We start from the raw sequence: 19,675 nt of genomic DNA, 5'->3' as shown, positions 1-19,675 counted from the left end.
TTTGAATTCTAGAGCCAGAAAAGAATATTAAAATATCACAGAATGCTCAAAGAACAAACAACTCTGTCTCAGACGTATGGCCAGAGTGCTCCCTAGAGGCAAGGGTGGTGATACCTGATCTCATGTACTTTGGACATAATGTTTGGTAAATTAAAAGGGCTGAGATAAAAAGAAGAGCTCTCAGCAAGATGGTCTGACCCAAAGGGCTCTAACATCGCGGAGCCGGCGTTGGACCAGGTACTGTTTCCTTCTGTGGAAACACCGGGGATTGCTCAGAGGACAAGGGGATCTTCTTGGGAGAGGTATGACCACAGTGCTCCTTGGGGGCCAGGAGGGTGAGACTTTGTCTTTTACATGCTCCGGACATGTGCTTTCTAGTCCATCACCTTAACCATTTAGCCACTTACCTGCTACTTAGACCTGTGCTATCAACATTCTCTGCCCATGTACTTTCACTGTTCTTTTCCGGCACCACAATTCAATTACAATGATTAAAATAAATATATTTCTACATAAATATCTACAACGATATATAATTAATCAACCATTTACTCATCTAACAGTCTACACTTTTCCTCTAATTTATTCATACATCTTTATTATATCACACAGCCTACTACATATCACTCTATTTTCACTTATAGTTTCTGGACTCTCTGATATTTATAATACCTTTTAAATTTAGATAGTGTTTGAGTAAATTATCTTACAAATTTAAATATGCTTTTCTTTATGAAGAAGCTTCAAAAAGTTCATGGAAAAATAGAATTTAAAAGCTATTAAAATGTCTGGTAAATGATTCAATGCTGTTCCTAAGCATGTATGCATGTGTATGCATGCATGACGTATAGGCATTGCTTTTCAAAATCCTATTCTTGAGTCGTTTCTAAGACTTTACTGTTCCTCTGAAATTCTCATTATTTGTCTCTAATTTTGAAATACTAATACTGCAGGTGCTCTTTGAATGACTTGAGAATACCTAACCCAATGGGAGGAGTAACGAAGCGGAGCACATCGAGCCTCCTTTTGCTAGGGACTATCACTGTTCGCCATTTAACCACCTCCCGTCTGTGAGCTTGACAGACTGCATAGACTTGTATGTTGCTATGACGCTCGAGGCTCTGCCACAGGATGCCAAGCACCCGCAGGATCACCCCTGCTGGGCAGTGTCCTCCGGAGCTTCCAGACTAAGACAGACGGGCCACAAAGAAGGAATAGACTGTCACATTTTAGGGCATGACCTTTCAGTACACTTGTCATGGATTGTTTTGGATTCACAAGGACTTGTTTTGCTATTTTACTTCCTTGGCACACTAAAAAAAATTGAAAATGTATCTCTTCAAAGACAAGAAGAATTTAAAAGGTGGTGTCATTGTTCAAAGGGTCACAACATCTTAACTAGGAAATATAATCATGCTCTCCCTCAGATGTCTACTCTTTTGAGACATGTGAAAAGAAAGCGATGTGATGACCTATATTTATGCACCGTCCTTTAGTAACTGCCCTTGTGTACTAAATGGCATCTTGTTTAATGTGAATCATAATTCAGTTACTAATGGCGTTATGAAGCAACGCCTAGGAGCAGGCAGGCACTCTAACACACTTTCCCTTGTTTTTTCTTACTTCCTAATGATGAAGTGTTTCACTTACTGCAAGCGCATTTCAGAGTGCAGAGCTCTCTAATCCCTGAGTTCATTTCTGTATATATTTACTCAACAGCATCTTGGTGATAGAAAGTGCTCAATAAACATTTGTCAGATAGGAGAAGAATGAATGGAACATACTGCTTAAATATACCAAATGACACATTATTAATAACTACACTGGAATTCTTAAAAGTAGCTGGTACAGGAACAAATGTAAGCCTTTTATTCACAGCAAAGCCTGAAAGATGAATAGCTAGTACAAGCAATGTGTGATTTATTCATACTCACTAGTGGGAGATTTATAGGCATTTATTAACCTACTCGAGTTCCCAGTCCTTTGTAGGCTAGTCTTTTATCATGATTAGCTATGTTGTGACTCTACATTAAATAACAGGTTGTCTGTGCTGAAATATGCAAAAATATGAAGACCGAAAGCCAAATTATTATGCAAGTTCAGAGTTCCAACTATCACACAGCTAGATCTCTGCTTAAGTATGTTAAAATACTAAGACATATACATGTACACAAAAGCAAATTACTATTATTTTTTTCAGACCTGGAACCCATGGACTTATAAGAATAGGGTGGAATTGTATGTTGTCGTACAATAAGAATTCCTCTGCTCGTGTGGCCATTCAGAAAGGAAGAATCGAATCTGCCTTTGTTCTGTGGTGGAGCCCCTTGGATCCTTCCACGGAGCAAACACCATCAAAGCAAGTCACTGCTTAGGTTGATTCTTCTCACTCAACTTCCATCAATTGACTAGAAAGTCAAATGTCAGTGGGTTGCAATGCCCTCTCCCGCATCAGGATTTTAGTATCATTACAGAGAGACCTCTGAGATCTGATGGAGTATCAACACAAGCATGATTTGAAACTGTAGCTCAGCCTTGGACTTCCCACTGAAGTCTTTCTAAAAGTCCCTGGTGTCCCGGCTGAAGCAATTCTTAGAGCCAGAGAAAAGAGATAAAGGAAGAAGAATCCCCATTGTCTTTCTACTCTATGGCATAGGCCGCCATCATATGAACACGGCTTTATCCAACGTAAAGGAAAGTGATCTAGGATGTGCCGTAAACTTTACAGAAACTTACTGTTACAGATAACATTTTTCCTAAACTAGGACAGTTGCCCACTCTGTGCAGCAAGTCCTTTGAGTGGACAGAGGCTGTCACCAAAGCCTGAGCTTTGGGGGCATCTTGCAAGTTTATAAAAACACAATTTATTTCTCCATGCCATCTTACAAAGTAGCACAAAATCAAGTTTTATAATAGGAATGGAAAAGAAAAAACGTTGCAATTTTCCACGCTGCATGATTCAGAATAATTAATTTAATACCTGTGTCATATGCGCAGAGTAAATAAAGAGAAAGAAAGGGGTGCACGTAGATCTGATCACTGAAGCATACTCAATTGCAAGGGAAAACAAATTACCAGGGCAGTGCTAGAAATAAAAGCTAGGTGGGAAATATTTTTCAGATGTTAATTTGATTCTTCTATTGAGCCTTAAAGTTGCAGTGTCTAAAAGCACACTGTTTATCTCCATTCATTTTTTATTTTTAGCTGTTACGTAACCTTATGTCCCCCAAAACCAATTATACAGCTTCCTGGCCTCTACAGAGACATTCCCTTAAGTAGTTCTCTACTGAGACTATACAAGCACGATGATTTCATTTGCACCACCTTCTTGGAGAGTGTTTCATCATCAGAGGTGTTAAAAAAAGTGGATTGAAATTCATCAGCTGGGCCAGAATCAAGATAAGATGCAATTTTCATTGGGCACCATTACAGTCTCAGGAGGGTGGTTCAAAAGAAGCATGGGTCAAGATCTTAACTGAACAGACATCTTAGAGGAGTGTTTCCTTGGTCCTATCTCAGTCTGCATACTGCCAACCAAAGATAAATTCTGCCCCTCAATCCCACATCATGACATAGCCTCGCTGTAATACGAGTGAATGATTCTTCTCATTGTAGGGACAGATATAAAAGGTCAGATGAAATTTAAACTTTGTCTACATCGCCCTGGGTCTTTAGTCTTCCATCTGCTCAATATTTAAAACACGCTCTATCATTAAGACTTGAATCGGCATTAGCACAGATAGAGGCCTGAGGTCTCGTCCTCTCCGTGGGTGTGAGCACAGTGGCTTACCGACAGTGTTTGTGGGATCCAGTCAGGGTCTCAATCACAAAGCACTCCCCATCGTTGAGGCAGTACGCAAGGTCCTTGTCTCGGCAGGGCTTGAAGTGCTCTGAGCGCTCTGTGGAATATGTCGTTGTATCTGTCAAGGAAAGCACCGGAAAAATGCTGTCAGCAGTGCGCCTGGATGCCAGCAACCTAGTCTCAGGCCTATTCGGTCCTACTCCCAGGTGTGGAGACCTTTGCGTGTCCTCTGACCGTGGGGCATTTAGACAAAGGGAAGGGACCCCGTGGTCCAAGAGGAGCTCGATCAACCAATGCATTCTGTTGCCTTATAGCCACACTCACTTTAACCATTGCAGTAACTGCAGAGCAGTCTCTTCTTGGACACATTATCAGGGAAAGCAGAATGAGACAGGAACCAAACATCCTAAATTATTTGAGTTTTAATCAATATATTACATGAAGATGGAAACACTCTTGCCCGTATTGTTGCCAAATGTCACTACAAAGCCCATACATGTCTCTTGTGATTGATTTGTGCTGTTCTATAACTGAGACAATTATTATTTAATTGTTCTTCTTTTAATATGATATAATTAAAATGCAAATGTTCAGAATACTGAAATTGACTCTCAACTGTGAAGAATGGTTCTAGCAAGTATTTAACAAATTAGTGTCATCAGAAAATACTTTTTAAAAAGTCAATTTAAAAAATCATAATTATTTAACTTTTTTAATTAAGCTACATGTCTATATCTGCCTTCCAGAGAGGAAACTAAGTATATGTACGTGCTATCTACAGAAATGATAGTACTGTTATAACATTTAGACATAACTCTAAGTTTTTAGCAACTGACATATTAGTACCAATTCCACTGTCATATGAAAGGAAAATTATATTCCAAAAGTCAAAGGTCCATATATTTTTCAGCAGTTTAAGACCTTTAAGTTTTATTTTCAATAAATCTAGATTATTATAATGTTCAACAGCACAAAATATGATAGTAGCTTCCTAACTGGAGGCTGCCATGAGCTTCTTCCTACTCTTTATGCAAACACAAGGAGGCCTTCCTTACCTCCTAGCAAGAAAATGTACTCCTTCCTTTTACATGTAAAATTCCATCCCCAAGGGAATAGCTCAAATTCTTCTTAAAACACGTAAGCACTTTAACTGTTTCAAATTTTGTCTGACTGCCTAATCTGGTCTCACACTCTAAACACTCTAAACTTTAATTTCCAAGTATCATTCTATTTCCCCCAATGCCAAGAACCATCACACCATGTCTTGTTACATCACTTATATCCCCTGTCCCTCACCCCACCCCCCTTTTTTTTAACTGGACATCCCTATGGAATTCTCCAGTGTTTTGGTCATCTTCCCCTTCAATATCCTTATCCTTGATTATAAATGCATACCAAAGTTTCCACAGGCTACAAGTGACTCCTTATTCCCTTCCATGTTTACGCAATCCTGTAGGGACTTAGTTCTTTGAGGGCAGACATTGAACTTTAACCACATTATCAAGCAAAGATGTCTTCAGCAAATGTCATCCGCTGACATCACTGTAAGTACTTTGAAGGAAGATAGGATCCTTGGGGATAGCGTCACAATCTAATAAAACATCTTTTATAGAACAGGCTTGAGAGAAACTCACAATAGTGTGGTCTTAATAAACGTGCTTGTGTCAACAGTGGTGCACATGAAAACACATTGTCTCTAGATTCACATAGACCACCCGCTTACTCTCATAGACTATTTATATACCGTGACCATGAAAATCCCCCGCTTCTAGTCTCCCTCTTGGTGGTACAAGGGAACCTATTTTATGTTTCCCATTCGAGATTATCTCCTGGTTAATACTGTGGCACCAAATAAAGGGCCCGCAAGACTGACACATGTTCTATTTCCAAGAGATTTCTTCTGTAGTGAAGCTCTGTTCTTCAAGAGCGAATGTAATAAAAAGTCACACAGAGTATGTTTTTATTTCCATAGGAAATATTTCAAATCCAAGAGCACAGAGGGAAAACAGTCCATCTTAAAGGCCACAAAGAAGATGACTATGCTAAGTGTCAAAGTCTATTAATTCATGATCTGTTAGTTAACTTTTCCTTTAATTCCTTATTTTTTATTTATTGGTGTTCACTGATCATTCATCTAAGAACAGCTTTTCATGAACATAACCTACAACATAAAAAGTGGGAGCCTTATTTTATAATCAGGGTCTTGGTCAAGCTAGAGATTCCAAGAGCAAGACAATGGTCAAGCAATTACACTCAATTACTTTCCATCTGACAACCAGTCTCTAGCGGTTACCACCGTTTTGCAGATTGCACTGCTGCTCATATTTCCATCATATTAGCACATTGCAAACGATGTGAGATAAGAGAAAATGTGTCTGGAGAGGTCAGAGGTGAGAAGACGCACAGACACCAGGCTGAGCATGAAGGTTTTCCCATCTAACCAAAGGGGAAACTGATTTCAAGGATCTGCATGTGACCTCCTCCCTGGGGATGGGCAACAGAAAAGTGGGTGAAGGGGGACGCTGGGCAGCGTAAGATATGATAAAATTATAATTTATAAATTATCATGGGTTCATGAGGGTTCATGAAGGGGAGTTTGGCGGGGGGGGGGAGGAGAAAAATGAGGAGTTGATTCCAGGAGCCCAAACAGGAAATGAAAGTTTTGAGAATGAGGGCAATGAATGTATAAGTGTGCTTTACATGACTGATGTATGTGTGGATTGTGATAAGAGTTGTATGAGCCTCAATAAAATGATTAAAAACAAAATCACAAAATAATTTTAAATATACATGTGTCAATCCCTCACAATAACTTGACTAGATCTAAAGGAAATATCCTTATGTGATCATTTCAAATAACCTAATGATATAATAAATAATAGTACAATGCCACTTTTCAACTTCCAACGGGTTAGAACACGACAATTATTAATACACTTGAAATCTTTGAATTTCTCTAAAATTCTATTTCACTACAAATATTCATATAATGCCATTGGTTTAAACTCTGAGTAGTTTTGACAAGACTAAATAAAATTCCTTTGTTTTCACTTCTGGCCCATTTTATCTTTTTTTCTGTCAGATTTTAAGGTGGTAACATAATAAAATATTTTCTAAAACCTGAATCTCACATGAACTCTTATGGAGTAGGCACTGCTTCCCATTTTGAAACTGAGGCTCAGAATAATAAAGTAATTTTCCCCGGGACAAACAATCAGGCAGCACACCAGGATGTAATGATAGGGCTTATGTTTCTAACGTTAGGGTCTCGCCTTGTTATAGATGTCATCCGGCTATGACATCCTGCCTGTTATATACATCATCCTGGTACCATGCTCCATGAGGTAAAATAATTCAATGGACATCAAAATCTCCAGTCCACTGATACATTGATTAATTTTGAGGTGAGGAAATCTCTTCTTAAAAGGCTAGAATGGTTAGTATTTTAGGCCATATGGTCACAATGGAACTGTTCTCTCTAGTGTGAAAGCAGCCACAAGCAAACTCTAGCAAATGTGAATGACTTATATCAATACGATTTCAAAAATAGGAGGCAGGCTGAAGTTGGCCTGCAATCTGTAGTTTACCCAGGCAACCGATGTTTAATTCTTTTATTTAAGTTTTTATTTTTTCATAAAATGGTCAGGATATCCCCTAGTGCAATGGTCTTTTAGAAGTCACACGCTATTAAGAGTGAGCTGGACGCAATCATTGATCTGCAATAATGATCCCTCTCTTATGCATGGCCAGGCTCCTTTGCTCTGCAGCATGTGAGACAAGCATGTTCTCTTTGCCTGAGTCTGTCCTTGACAGAGTCCTGTGACCTAAAGCGACGCATACTGATCTTACAACAGGTTAATAAGGCAGGCTTTCCTGAAATGGTTTTGGATCATCCAGACAAAGAATATCCTCAGGCAAAGGTCTTGCTGCCATGCTCTCTTCTCTGCATTCTCTTCCTGCTTTGAGATTGTTTATTGAGGAAGCGATACCTAGATGCAACTGCTTTGCAATCGTGAATAGCAATCTGACACGTGCAAGGTCATCTTCCTCAAGATGGAGAAATGCTGCATCTGTAACAAAACCACGAGAGCTCATGCTCTGTGATCGCCTTGCTGGAGTTTGGATGTATGAGTAATATGAATGTTGTGTGGAAGTTACCGTTAGTCAGGTTTTCTATTACTTAAAATCAACCATCGTCTAATAAAGAGACGATGATCATTTTGGATGATGCGATCCTATATCTGTACAATATGGGAACCAACATTTTTTGGGGGGAATAAAATTTTCCACTTGGTCCTTGTAGAAAGCAATAAAAAAATAGGAGGATCTAATTCAGGCTCTAGTTATCCCAAACATCTTGTGGAAGGAGTGGGGCTGGGGCAAGGTCTTAAGTGTGTGTGGTTTAATAGGAATAGCAAGAGGCTTCTACAAGGGGAGATCAAGCTTATAGAAGAAATGAAAGAAGGAATAAAATAAAATAAATAAATACATTAGCGAAGGAGGGAGGACAATAATGAGGCACATGAGTAGACTTTCAATACATTCTCCACATTTATGGCTAACAATTGTCCTATTCATCAGGTAATTTTTATTCCACAATTGACTTTAGAAGTTAATAATTGGCTGATTTAAACGCAAGAATTTCAGGATTAACAAAATACTTGTATAGACCCAAGAAATATTGGGATCCGGTCTCTGAGAAAGCAGGTTTTTGGTGGGGGCAATGTAAATGAAACATGTTACCGCGCATTCATGCCCCCTGTAGACTCTGCCTTTTTCCCCCACAGACACACGGGAAGGAACACAGTGGGAGACTGAGTTATAAAATATTTAATGATCAAGAAAAAATGTCAGAAGAATGCAGTTGTGGTTGAAAGGGGAACAAACTCAGCCGGCAAGAGCCAAAGATTGCAGTCTCCCTGCTGCCAGAGATCAGACAATTGTTCACTTTCCTTGCATGCGAGAAATGGGGAGTGTTGGGTAAGGAATTTAAAAGTTCAATTGAGTCCTGGATACTGCTGAGAAGACTGGCAGTTTGCGATATACCTCAGAGCTGTTGATTTCCACAGAAATGGCAGAAAGAGCGCTAGGGAGATTTTCCTGACATAACTGCCACCGTCCTTGTTCTCTGTAAGAATGGTTTATTGGGTTTGGGGGGAAGGTTTACATAGCCATTTGGGTTCCCGTTCAACAATTTTTACACTCGTGGCTCCCTGCTGTGACGCAGGTTACATTCTTGAAACGTGTCAACAGCCTCCTTATTTTGGTTACCACCTTCCGTTTTGAAAGTTTTCTTTTATCAATTCTATTTCAGCTGAAATGAATTTGCACTGGACATCAGTGGTTCCATGAAGACGCCTTTATGTTGGAATGAGGGATTATGTCTTCAGGTTGAGTTCCCTTCTGCGCTCACTGAGGTGTATGTGCCAACTGCTTGCCACTCTCCTCGTGAAACTCGCAGCTCCTCTTACTGGTGCATCCAGTGCATGCAGCCTCTCACTGCTTCCCATTTCACTCGACTGAAACAGTCTAGTCCATGTGCCCAACAGGATTTAAAGATCAAATACTGATAAAAAAAAAAAACCCTGCTTGAACTCTTAGCAGTGTCCAACCCTCTTAACCATTCCCACCTACTTGAAATCAGTATTTTCTTGGCTTCTTGTTATCACAGATTGCTGGGTTTTGGATTTGGCCAATTAAATGCCAGCTAGCCTATACTTAAGTGCTAGATTGCTTAAATCTTAGGTCTCAAATAACTCCTCATGCATACTCAGCACGGAGCTAATTTTATTTAGATATACATTTCTGAACTTAAAATAATGCTATGTAAAGACACTCTTAGTTGTTATCCTAAGTCTTGCTCATGTAGCAGTTTAGACTTACAGTGCTGAAGTCATTTATGAGAGTCACATTGCTCTTAACAATTGACTTCTGGACTGAAAACTGTGCAACATGCCGAATTCCCCTATGCTTTTTCTCATTCTTAGTTACTTAAAAGTTGTTTTGCTTTTGTTCTTTCCTTAGGTGAAAGCTTCTACAAGCATGGTCTTCAAATCAAGAGCATTAGCATCATTTGGGAGCCCACTAGAAATTCGAATTGATGGACAGACCCCGAAATGAGACTGTATGAGCCATCCCGGAGGTGGGCATTAGGAAGCTGTTTGATCAAGTTCAGAGTATCATCCGTATGCTCCATATGCCCTGAGAGTCACTTTCCCCAAGATATATATATATATATAATCTGTTAGCATCTCATACCAATAGCTATCAAATTTACATGGATAGCCCACACATTTTCCTGATGTCTACGCAATCTACCTTTCCTTCCTGATGACCATTCCAAGGGAAACTCAAAATTAAAATAATTTAATAATAATAAAAGAAAGCTCTTCTTCATTCAGAATTCCCTGTCTCAGTGAATGTCACAGAATCAACCCAATTGTGCAGGATACCCGAGGTGATGATGGTTGCTTCTATGTGTCTATGTGGCTAAACTGCAGTAGCCAACTATTTTATTAAATACCAATCTAGGTGTTGCTCTTCAGGCACTTTATGGATGTGGTTAATATGGGCAATCGGCTTATTTAAAAGTTATGAGACAAACCTCAGTAATGTGGATGGGTGTCATTGAATCAGTTCAAGGTCTTAAGAAAAAAATGACTTTACCAGTTTCACTTCAACAGAGCACAATCAATTCCCACTTTAGGATGCCAATTTGCCCTGCAGTTTCACACTTGTCAGCTCCCACAATAGTGTGAGCCAATTCCTTAAAATAAAATCCATAAATAAGTAACCCTATAATATGCTACACCATGCATGTAAATATATTACAATATCATCAAATGATTCATATACCCACATCAAACTAACACTTTTGTTGTGGAATTCATTCCAACTCATATCCTTTCTATCTTTGGTTTGATGTCAAGTGTAGCCTCTCTTCTGATTGGTCCTCCCTCCAGTTGGGTCAAAGGCCTTAATCCCATTGCTTTTATGTATCTCTTTGTCCTTTCTTCTCTCAGGCAAAGAATTTACACTCCTAGCTTTGAACCACAGACAAGGTATAGGCGTTGAATCACAATCATTAAGTTGGTTTCAAAGTTTAACAAAAATGAGTGCCACCCTACGCGAGGTCCTCTGATTTGCTACTAGAAATAAAAACCAGGCCATTACGTGTGATTATTTTCTGCTGCTCTCACAGATTACATGCTTCTGAAAGAGCAGAACAAAGTATTTGTACCTTGTGTTCCTAGTACCTAGCCCATCACCTGCTACATAATAGTTATTCAATAGATACTTATTGGAATAATTTTCTCACATCAACTCTAAAGATTTTTGAGTTAAAAACTTTTAAATTACCAAAGAATATTATTTTTTTCAGTGAAAAAATGTGTAGGGTTGTTTAAAGGTGAGTTGAATATTCCCACAGCTTGAGTTAACCTAAAGAGAAAACTCAAAAGCCAAACTCACTGCTATCTGGAAGATTTCAAACACATAGAATCCCAATAATACAGAGTAGAGAGGCCTTGGTGGGTTTCAAAGATCATAAACCTTCTTGGGAAATGAAAGAATCCTCTTTCTCCCATGGAGTGGCTGGTGGATTCAAACTGCTGACCTTGTGGTTAGCAGTCCAGAGTGTTACCCACTATGCCACCAAGGCTCAACCTAAGGAGGAGAGAGTCACATTATGAATTAGATGCTTTCATGAAGTGGGAGCAATTAGTGACCGGGGTACTTAGATACTTACAGCTTCAAAAAGAATATGACCCTTTAAAAGTAATTGACCTGTCTTGAAATCTAACATAAAGGGGCATAATAAGGATATCAACAGGGTCCCGTCAAGATTCTCCAGAGCAGACAGGCCTTGGGTAACAAACATGAGGACTGTTGTTAACATCGAGGTCAGATACTTGAAGAGATTTTCATGAGATTTCACTATAGACTTAAATTCCACAATAATCCTTCTTTGGCATTGATGTATGTATATGTATGGATTGTGGTAAGAGTTGTTTGAGTCCCTAATAAAATGTAAAAGAAGAAAAGAGAAAAAAATGATTAGGGCAAAGACTGTACAGATGTGCTTTATACAATTGATGTATGTATATGTATGAACTGTGAAAAGAATTGTATCAGCCCCAATAAATTGTTAAAAAAATAATAATCCTTCTTTGGCAACCATTCTCACTAAACAATCTTCCAGGAACGCATTCCACACATAGAAATATCTTTTAAGCAGGGTGATGCCACAAAGGGAAACGTTCATTTCTGTGACAACCTCATGAGTCAGAGTACCATTTTTTTCATGTAAGTTATAGGGGGTAAAATTCCCTTGCATGGAATGCTCTGTTCTACTAAATTGGCATTCCATGATGCACACTGTCCTCACACAATTGCTGAAGAAAAATGTGCGCATAAACAAATGTGGTGAAGAAAACTAATGGTGCCCGGCTATCAAAAAAATATAGCATATGGGGTCTTAAAGGCTAGAAGATAATCAAGCAGTCATCTAACTCAGAAGCAACAAAGCCCACATGGAAGAAGCATGCCAGCCTGTGTGGCCACTAGGTGTCAAAGGGACCAGGTATCAGGCATCAAAGAACAAAAAAAAAATATATCAGCGGGTGCCCACCTTCCAGACATGACCACTGAAGACAAATGTGTGCATAAGAAAATGTGGTGAAGACAGCTGATGGTGCCTGGCTCTCAAAAGATATAGTGTCTGGGGTCCTAAAGACTTGAAGGTAAACTAGCGGCCATCTAGCTCAGAAGAAACTAAGTCCACAGAGAAGAAGCACACCCGCCTGTGTGACCACGAGGTGTCAAAAGGATCAGGTATCAGGCATCAAAGAACAAAAAATCATTTATTGTAAATGAGGGTGAGTGCAAAGTAGAGACCCAAAGGCTATCTGTAGACAACTGGACACCCCCTTACAGAAGGGTTGTAGGGAGGAGACAAGCCAGTCAGGGTGCAGGGTATCAACGATGAAGCATACAACTTTCCTCTAGTTCTTAAATGCTTCCTCCCTCCACTATTATGATCCCAATTCTACCTTACAAATCTGGCTAGACCAGAGGATGTACATTGGTACAGATAGCAACTGGAAACACAGGGAATCCAGGACAGATGATCCTTTCAGGATCAGTGGTGACAGTGGCGATGCTGGGAGGGTGGAGTGAAGGTGGGGTAGAAAGGGGGAACCAATTACAAGGATCTACATATAACCTCCTCTGTAGGGGATGGACAACAGAAAGTGGGTGAAGGGAGACATTGGACAGTATAAGATATGGAAAAATAAAAATGTATAAATTATCAAGGTTCATGAGAGAGGGGGAAGTGGGGAGGGAGTGGGGGGAAATGAGGAGCTAATATTAAGGGCTCAAGTAGAAAGCAAATATTTTGAGAATAATGACGGCAACAAATGTACAAATGTGCTTGACACAATGGATGTATATATGGATTGTGATAAGAATTGTATGAGCCCCCAATAAAATGTTTTTTAATTCTCTTGCATATGTAGCAATAACCTATAGTCCGAATTCTCTGTTTTCATAATTATCTTCCCCACATTCCAAAATAGTTGCAATCACCTGGACAGCACTCTGTGCTCAAAATACCATCATGCCCTCATTAGCCAAGAGGAAGTTTACTTGCTAGCCTATTCCTCAAAGTGACATAAGACAAACAGAAAATGCTTGTGCTTTCACTTTTCCATTTCCCTCTCAGACCCCTTTGATTCCAATAATACTGGAACAAACAAGCGCTCCATGACACTGACATCATTGAAAATCATCATGGCTTAAAATATACTGTTGCTTCTACCTAGAGTAAACAGCATATATCCCTCTGTTAAATAAAGACCTATGAAAAATGTCAGTTTCTACCAAAGTAGCATTAGAATTAGCTTGCAGTGTTCTGAACTCCAGGAACATTTTATTCCCATATCTAGAACTGTGATAATCAGTCAATTTCCATTTAACGTCTGCATTTCTGCTTCTTTGCCCTCATCGCAAATAAGCATTTGAATTCCTCTTGTAGGCAAAGCTATCTCTGTGGCCCCACACTGAAGCCAGCTAATGACATAAAGAAAATATTGAGTGTGTGTTTTCTTAATAAATATCATGATACTGTGCTTCCCCAAAAGTAAGACATGCCCCCAAAATAAGACCTACTTTCAGTTTTGCCTCTTGCCAAAATATAATGTATCCCCCGGAAAATAAGAGCTCAGTGAAAATAAGCACCCCCAAAGCTATTGTAACTCTGGACTCTGGACCAGAGCAGTGGGCGCCTCCACGCAGCTCACTGTTGGCTGCAGCTCAGCCAGAGCAGACAGGAAGTACGAGGTCTCTTTTAATAAAACAATAAACAATAAATGTGTATCGTATTCATTTTCATGGAAAAATAAGATATCCGCTGAATATAAGACCTAGTGCATCTTTGGGAGCAAAAATTAATATAAGACACTGTCTTATTTTCGGGAAAACAGGGTAGTTGCAACAGTGATGATATCGACATCATATGCACACAAGCATTTGAGCATGAAAAGAAAATCGCCTCCATGCCACCACTCCCTATATTAGCTTGACCAAGAAGAATGTTTTGGATAACAAATGGCAGAACACAGTTGGGGCTGAGTGCTTACATGCAATTGTTATTTTATTGATGTCCATGGACACCTTGAAAAAAATAAACAGGCTAATTTTTATCTATTTTTGGCCAGCAGTTGGACGTTTGTTTCTTCAAGCATGCCCTTCCAGAGTACAATGTCTTACCTGTGAAATAGGTGCACTGCTGATATTCAAATGTTTGATGAGCAATAAGACCATGACAGGGATATCACCAAACGCAAAACAAACTCACTGCTATCGAGTCAAGATTAACTCACAGGCACCCCGTAGGTCAGAGCAGAACTGCCCTGTGCGTTTCAGAGACTATCACTGTTTACAGGAATAGAAAGCCCCGTTTTTCTCTACCTGAGATGCTAGTGGTTTTGAAATGCCAACCTTGGAAATCACAACCCAACTCGTAACCACCATGCCACCATGCATCCTAATAGTAATAGTGATTAGATCCGCCTGGAGTGCTGGTTGTCCTATTACTCACAGAAGAGTGGATAAACATGCCATGGGTACGCAAAGAGAGGCAGGCCCAACTGGGGTATCAGGGCAACTTCATATTCCGATGGAAGAAAGATGGGAAGAGTCTTTGAAGTGAGAATTTACCTTTCTTCTGCATTTTCATGGAAACCATGAGGTTTTCAATTCTGTTATGTCCTTATTTGTCATGGATTGGAAGCATTGTCTATAGTCCCATCCCCATCCTTTGGAATTTTGTCCATAAATCTGTATTTTTTGGGGAAAAAATCAATCAAGAAAAGTTTCCTATAAGAAACTGCCAAAGGACCTTCAAAGAGCACTCACTCTGGCTGACTATTAAAACTGTGAAACTAATATCAAACAAGCATGAAAGACAGCAAAATACATTTACAGTTCAAGTAAAAGGTCGATGTCTTCAGGCTGACGTGTGCCTCATGGCCATGTTAACTAGCATCCTGCATGACCCACAACAGAAGATAAAGAAATGTTAAGTTGGTTGTATAACTACAACTTCCTTAAAAATATTGCAAAAATAAGAAGTTCTTAAAAGGAGAAGAGAAAATGCCAAGATTCCACTAACGTATGATCTCCAAAAAGGCAACATGGAACAGCAGAATGACGCTTAAAGTAAGAAGATGACTTAGGAATGTAAAATCACAGTTTACAGCATTTGAACTGCACAATGATCTAACCAAACAGAGAAGGGAGAGGGAGAAGAGAAACAGGTGGAAAGGATGGAACTGGAGACCAAAGAAAACAATGGTGGAGGAGAAAGAGGACAGGAAGGACATTACCAGCAGCAGCAGCAGCAGCAAGAACAAGATGGGGAGGAGGCGTGGATGAAGTTTCCGCCGAACCCTGAATGTATCAGAGGGATGTGCACAGCCTTGCTATCCATCAGAGAGCATTGTAAAAGCTACCACAGCAGATTTAGTTTGGCTCAAATGCAGCATCAAATCAGTTCATCTCCCCTTTGACACATGCTTACATTGTTTCAGCTTTTAATATTTTCTGCTTTCTTTTTTATTAAGGTTTTTTTAAAATGTTTTGTCTAGCCATTGCTGTTGGTTAGTTTGTGTGCTTGCTTGCTTCTATTTTATATGATTTTCTGTTTATGAAATTCAGGATAGAAAGCACTTACAGACGGTCACAGGAGTGATAATTCCCTAGGGTCGCGGCATGAGAGGATGGGGGGAAATAGAGAGCTAACAACAATGAAAACAAGAAGAAACTATTCTGAAATTTATTGTCGTGATGATAGAAAAAATCTCCTGTGTATGATTGAATGATTAAATTGTATATATGCGAAGTATATGCGAATAAAGCTATTTAAACAAAAACCTTTTTTGTAACAAAAAGAGTTAGAAAAAGATGATGACAATGGTAATAACAAAAAAATTCTAATCTTAAAACATCATAAATCAAATGCAGTGTCAACCTATCAATTGCCACAATTGCTGTCAATAAGCAATCAAGTCATCTATCATTTTGACGATCTAAGGGTCCTAGAAATTGGCAATCAGGTTATGCAACATTACCTTCTTCTCTGAGACTTCTCCTACATCGTTCATGTTAGATTTCAGCAAAACCTCATCTTCCACAAGCCCATTCATCTGCTTCATGGTAACATGAATTTTATCTTAAGTACTCAAATGTAGTTGGGGAGATGTTTTGCCTTGATGGCATTACTATGTCTAACTAATACCTATGCCATACCTATGTCTAAAATAATACTTTGTAACATACGTTTAAAGATGTGGGTCTGCATTCCAATCTTATGACTCATTGGTAATTTGAACATGAAAACATTGACTAATTGAAAATATAGCAAAATCGGAAAAGCTGGGAAAACTAGAGCCTGAATGTAAAACTGATAGTTATTAAGCATCAGCTTGATTTCCCATTCAGTAATATCTCAGCATGATGTCTATTAGAACCTTTTCTTATCATGGGGGATCTTCGAGAAGACTCTAATGCACAGTAGCAGTTTCTGAGGATGGAAATGAGGAGCACCCTTCAGACACAGTAATACATGGGGCCACCTCCCAAGCCTATGTGCTACGCAGGTGCCCCATCCAAACTTGCTATGTACCACGTCATGGGGGCAACTGAGGTAGGACAACTCTGTTAATAAAAAGCAATGCTTGCTTATTTCTGAAGCTTATTTTAAGAATGTGTTGTGATGGTGTTTTCACATATAAAGAACATCTTTAATGGTCAGTTCAGGGATTTCTCAGTTGCTATTCTTTCATCTGTGTAGAGTATAGCAATACAGAGTGAAAAACCATCCACCAAGCCCCAGAAACATGTCAGGATGTCAAAAATGCATAGCCTTCAAGTCCTCCATCATCCAGATATAACAAACATAATGGAGTTTATTTTAAAGAAAATCATTTCATTGGGGGCTTGTACAACACTTATCCATACATACATACATTGTGTCCAGCACATTTGCACATTCATTGCCATCATCATTCTCAAAACATCTGCTTTCCACTCAAGTCCATGGCATCAGCTCCTCGTTTTTTCCCCTCCCTCTGATAATGGAGATTTTGATGCATTATTTTTAACAGTTTCTAGTTTATTTTGTCTTTTGCCAGAATTGAGAGTCAACTGTTTAATGCTCCATGCAGCTATAATATTTTACTGATCTTTGAAAATGAAGAGATGAGACTGATGGTTAGAGTATGTAAATATGGCACAAAGGAAAATTATTTGAATTTTGTTTGACTGTAGACCTAACCACATCCAGTTTCTTTCAGCATTTTCCTAATGTCTTAGAATGTTATTTATAAAATGTTAGAAGAACATCTCTGATATCTGTACTAGCTGAAGGACACAATAAATTATAGAAATTCAATAAATTTAAACTATTCCTTTTGTCCCTTGTTCTTTAAACATTTTTCTTTGCAAAGAAAGTTATCAAAAAGATCACTAAGCACAAAGAAAATTTTTCAATACCATTAGTCATTATGGAAAAGTCAGTCAAAACCATGATGAAATATCATATTCGAGGAACTAAGATAGATATAAAAGATCCATAATAATGTGCTTATTAGGGTGTGAAAAATTGCTTACCTCGCTGTGGAAAAATAAAATTACATAAGCATATGAATCAGAAATTCCATTCCTAGATATATACCAAAAGAATTAAGGCACATTCCTAAAAAATGTGTACATGAATGTTGATAGCAGTGTTATTCATAACTCACTGCCATCATGTTAATTCTGAGTTCAAGTTGAGCTGCTAACTCCAAGTTCAGCTTTTCAAATCTATCAGCTGCACTGTGGGGGAAAGATGAAACTTTATACTTCTGTACTTTATACTTGTATAAAAATTGACCATCATGGAGCATGATCCAGTCTATTCTAGAAGATCATTATGAGTTGGAATCATCTCCGTGGCAGTGGGTTGAGTTGAGTAAGGAGCCTGTCATTGAAGGCACTTGACTGCTATCTAACAGGCAGGATGTGCAAACCAACCATCCAGCCCACTTCACATTAAAAAGATATGGCAATCTGTGTTAGGAAAGACTTCAGGCTTAATCATCTTGTGGGCCAATTCTATTCTGTTCTGTTGGTTACTTTTCTATAACTTGGAATTGATCCAGACTTGCTTTGTGTTAATGGTTGGGAAAGGATCCCTGATAAAATGTTGGTGGTTCACACCCACCTGCTCATTTTTTGGGTTAAAGGCCAATCATCTGTTTTTGGCGAAGATTATGATGAAGAACACTCTGTGAAGCAAGTCTCCTGTGTTACATGGACTAGCTATAAATCAAATGGACTTGATGTCCTCCAATATTGATTGGATCAGTGATTGGATCATGAGATTGTTCCTCTTTTGCCTTGGCTAAGTTGTCTTCCAATTACTTTATGAAGTAGTTACACCCTCAGAAGCCACTGAAGTTTGACAAGGGTCAGGCTATTTTTTCTCTTTTCTGATACTGGAAATATATGCCTATCTTTTCTTTCTGGTGTGCTTTTTCTTTGCATACACCTAATAAAATGAATTGTTTACCTACCCCAGTGCACATGCTTAACCAAGAATCAGATTTAGTTCACATGATACCAAAATTCAAATAACCTATTACCGTTAATTACAATTTGACTCATGTAGGGTTTCTGAGACTCCAAATCTTTATGAAAACAGCCTCCCCTTTCTGCAATGGAGCAGCTGGTGGGTTTGAAGCAATTACTTTGGGGTTAGCAGTACAACATATAACGCAAAATGCCATCAGATTTTGCTCAGGGCACAATCCAGGTTTCCATGAGTTTGTTTTTTTGTTTGCTTGTTTTCAATTTCTTTTGTGCTTAGAGCCAAATTAATTTGTTTACACAAAGTTGATGCTATCTTCAAGCCACAACAAGGTAAGTTAGTGGGAGAGAGATAAAGAGTTGAGTTAGTGTGAGAGGGATAAAATGTAGTCACAAGTCTAAAGTAGTTGCCATCTGGACCTTTAAAACAAACTTTTCTAATCCTTGCGACAAAGGAGTGGTGATGGTGGCATGCTTGTAAATTATATATATATATATATATATATATATATATATATATATATATATATGATTTGCTTGAAATATTTGAAATGCTTAACATTGATTACATATAGTACTTCAGTATTAAAGAAGAAAAAAATATTGCTACTGGGATTTGAAATCAGGCATGCTATGCTTAATTTCAAACAAGAGGCTTGAATATGTTTCTGCAATCAGTGGTTGGCCAGGGGCAATTTCTTTTTGTAGTAGAGTTTCCTAACTCTCATTAGGAATCTCATA

General features: G+C 38.7%; 1 protein-coding gene across 4 annotated transcripts in view; it reads right to left on the bottom strand.

Annotated features, from left to right (window-relative positions):
- Positions 1 to 19,675, bottom strand: part of NRG3 (neuregulin 3) — a 1,273,738-nt gene that overhangs the window by 751,436 nt on the left and 502,627 nt on the right. For all 4 annotated transcript variants that reach the window (XM_075559154.1, XM_075559155.1, XM_075559156.1 and 1 more), the window contains exon 2: positions 3,791 to 3,920. In XM_075559154.1, the coding sequence (XP_075415269.1) occupies positions 3,791 to 3,920 (130 nt within the window). The remainder of the gene's footprint in view (positions 1 to 3,790; positions 3,921 to 19,675) is intronic.

The sequence above is a fragment of the Tenrec ecaudatus genome, chromosome 10 (assembly GCF_050624435.1).
Source record: "Tenrec ecaudatus isolate mTenEca1 chromosome 10, mTenEca1.hap1, whole genome shotgun sequence".
In the NCBI taxonomy this organism is placed as follows: Eukaryota; Metazoa; Chordata; class Mammalia; order Afrosoricida; family Tenrecidae; genus Tenrec; species Tenrec ecaudatus.
This window is presented reverse-complemented; position numbering and strand designations above follow the sequence as displayed.